General features: G+C 51.3%; 1 protein-coding gene across 1 annotated transcript in view; it reads left to right on the top strand.

Moving 5' to 3' along the window:
* Nucleotides 1-2039, top strand: part of LOC104461037 (SRSF protein kinase 3-like) — a gene marked incomplete at its 3' end in the record, with an annotated part of 7505 nt that overhangs the window by 1759 nt on the left and 3707 nt on the right. The window contains exons 4-5 of the mRNA XM_010072474.1: nt 215-302; nt 589-695. Coding sequence (XP_010070776.1) covers nt 215-302; nt 589-695 — 195 coding nt within the window. The remainder of the gene's footprint in view (nt 1-214; nt 303-588; nt 696-2039) is intronic.

Below are 2039 nucleotides of genomic sequence, written 5' to 3'. Positions count from 1 at the left end.
CACAGGGTGGTTGGTGCCTGCAGAGGCCGTCTGGTCTCCCTCTGTCACACCAGTAAAAACCTCCTGGTGCTGGTGCAGGCGGATCCGGCAGCTGCACAATGTGCCAAACCAAAGTCTGTTTACCATTTTCATGGGGGGACAAAAAAAAAAAAAAAAAAAAGTATGAATTGCTGTATGTCTCTAATTGCAGCTTTCTTGGAATCCTCTCCCTCAGGTGAGCAGCATGAAGAAGAAGGACCAGGCAGGAGAAAACATCGTCTGTTTGTTAGACGACTTCAGAATGATTGGAGAGAACGGCTTCCATATCCTTCTGCTGAGAGCGCCGCAGCAATGCTGGCTCAGCAAAGCCTGGGCTTGCCGCAGAGTCGCAGGACGGTGTAAAACCGAGCTCTGGGCTCCCGTGAGGAGATGTAAAACCGAGCTCTGGGTTCCCGTGAGGAGGATGAGCGGGGCTGTAGCTGGACCAGGGCACATGGGAGGTGTCTGGAGGAGAGAGGTTGTATGAAGGGATATTTAGCTGCTCTGGTGAAGGGCAGAAGGCTGGTGGGAGCATCTTCTCTCTGTTAGTAATCCCTGACTCTCTCCCACATGCGTGCTTGGTATTCGAGGCGCTGGGCCCTTCCCTGCGGTGTCTGATGGGTAACTACGCAGCCCAGGGACTGCCTTTACCTTTCGTGAAGAAGTCTCTACAGCAGGTGAGCTCTGAGCTGGAGCTGGGAGAGGGCACCACGGGGCTGTTGGCTGGGGGACGTGCCGTAGTCTTCATCCTGGGGTCATCTGCCTCCAACTCTGGGACTGCATCTGCAAAGAAAGGGACACAGTGTGAGTGCCCAAGGCAGGCATTTTTTTTTTAGGAGAATAGTAACTATTTATTTGGGGTGTAAGGGAAAACGTGAATTAAAATGCAGAGTGGGCAGCCATCCCAAGCCTGCCGCCTCCTTGGGTCTGGGAGGGAGCCAGCAGCCTGTGGACCCACCCCAGGGGATGCGGGGTGGCACTGGTGTTCCCAGTTCAGGAATCATCGAATCCTCCAGCAGTTCTGGAGAAGATTTTTGGAGACAAACACCCTGCTTCTTGTGGGCAAAGCACATCTCCCTCTGCCCTCCCGCTGCCCTGGGAAGTCCCCTCCCTCCGGCAGCGCTGTGGGACCGCTGGCATTCACCCCGGCATCCCGCCGCAGGCAGCACTGTCGGGTCCAGCATCTTTCTGCGTGGTACCACCAACGGGTCTCCCTCAGCGCCGATGTCTCTCCAGCACTTTCTAAACTGCTGGTCCTGTACCCGTGTTGAGGTTTTCCTGCTCAGAACCAACTCTTCCTTCATCCCCCGTAAGGATGTGGCATGCTGATCAAACAGATGGTGAAAACTGAGTTTCTTCTCGTTTCTTATGCACTGGCTGGGAATAGCTAAGGAATGGGAAACCTGAGTGAGGCCTCAGAATAGTTAAAATCACATTTTGCCTCTCATGCTGAGATTTATCACAAGTCTGTATGCTTGCCAAGATCTGCTGCCCTGGTTCCTGTGCCCTTCTAGGGACACTAAGAAAGAAAACCTCTTCCTCCTTCATCCTTTTTCTGGAATAACCTCTTCTTCCTTGGAATAGCCTCTTCTTCTTCTAAAGAAGCTCCACTGACACCTGAATAAGTTCCACAAAAAGCAGCGGTGTTCATCTCTGTGCCTCATTTCACACCCAAGCCTTCTGCTTGATCCGTTCCCTCATCTGCTTTAATTGCAAAATCTCAGAATCTTTTTTCCTCTTCACATCAGCACCGGGGCAGTATTTACTTCTAATCCATTCCAGTTTAGCTATTTAAATCTTACCCCACGTTTCACAGTTACCATTTAAGGTTGGTATTTCCCTGGGGCTGGTGTTCATCCCAGAATAGAATTTGATAACACAGAGAATATTCGCCAGCCCTTTATGACTGACCAGAGTGTTTAAAAAATACATTTAAATCTCCCAGTAGCCTTTCTCTGCTATTGATTTCTGTTAGGGCCCGTCTCTCCCTGGCAGGCGTTGTTTATCTCTCCCGTGACGGG

This window comes from Pterocles gutturalis, unplaced genomic scaffold, assembly GCF_000699245.1.
Source record: "Pterocles gutturalis isolate BGI_N339 unplaced genomic scaffold, ASM69924v1 scaffold9132, whole genome shotgun sequence".
NCBI lineage: Eukaryota > Metazoa > Chordata > Aves > Pterocliformes > Pteroclidae > Pterocles > Pterocles gutturalis.
The sequence above is the reverse complement of the archived record's forward strand: the minus strand, read 5'-3'. Positions and strand labels throughout refer to the sequence as shown.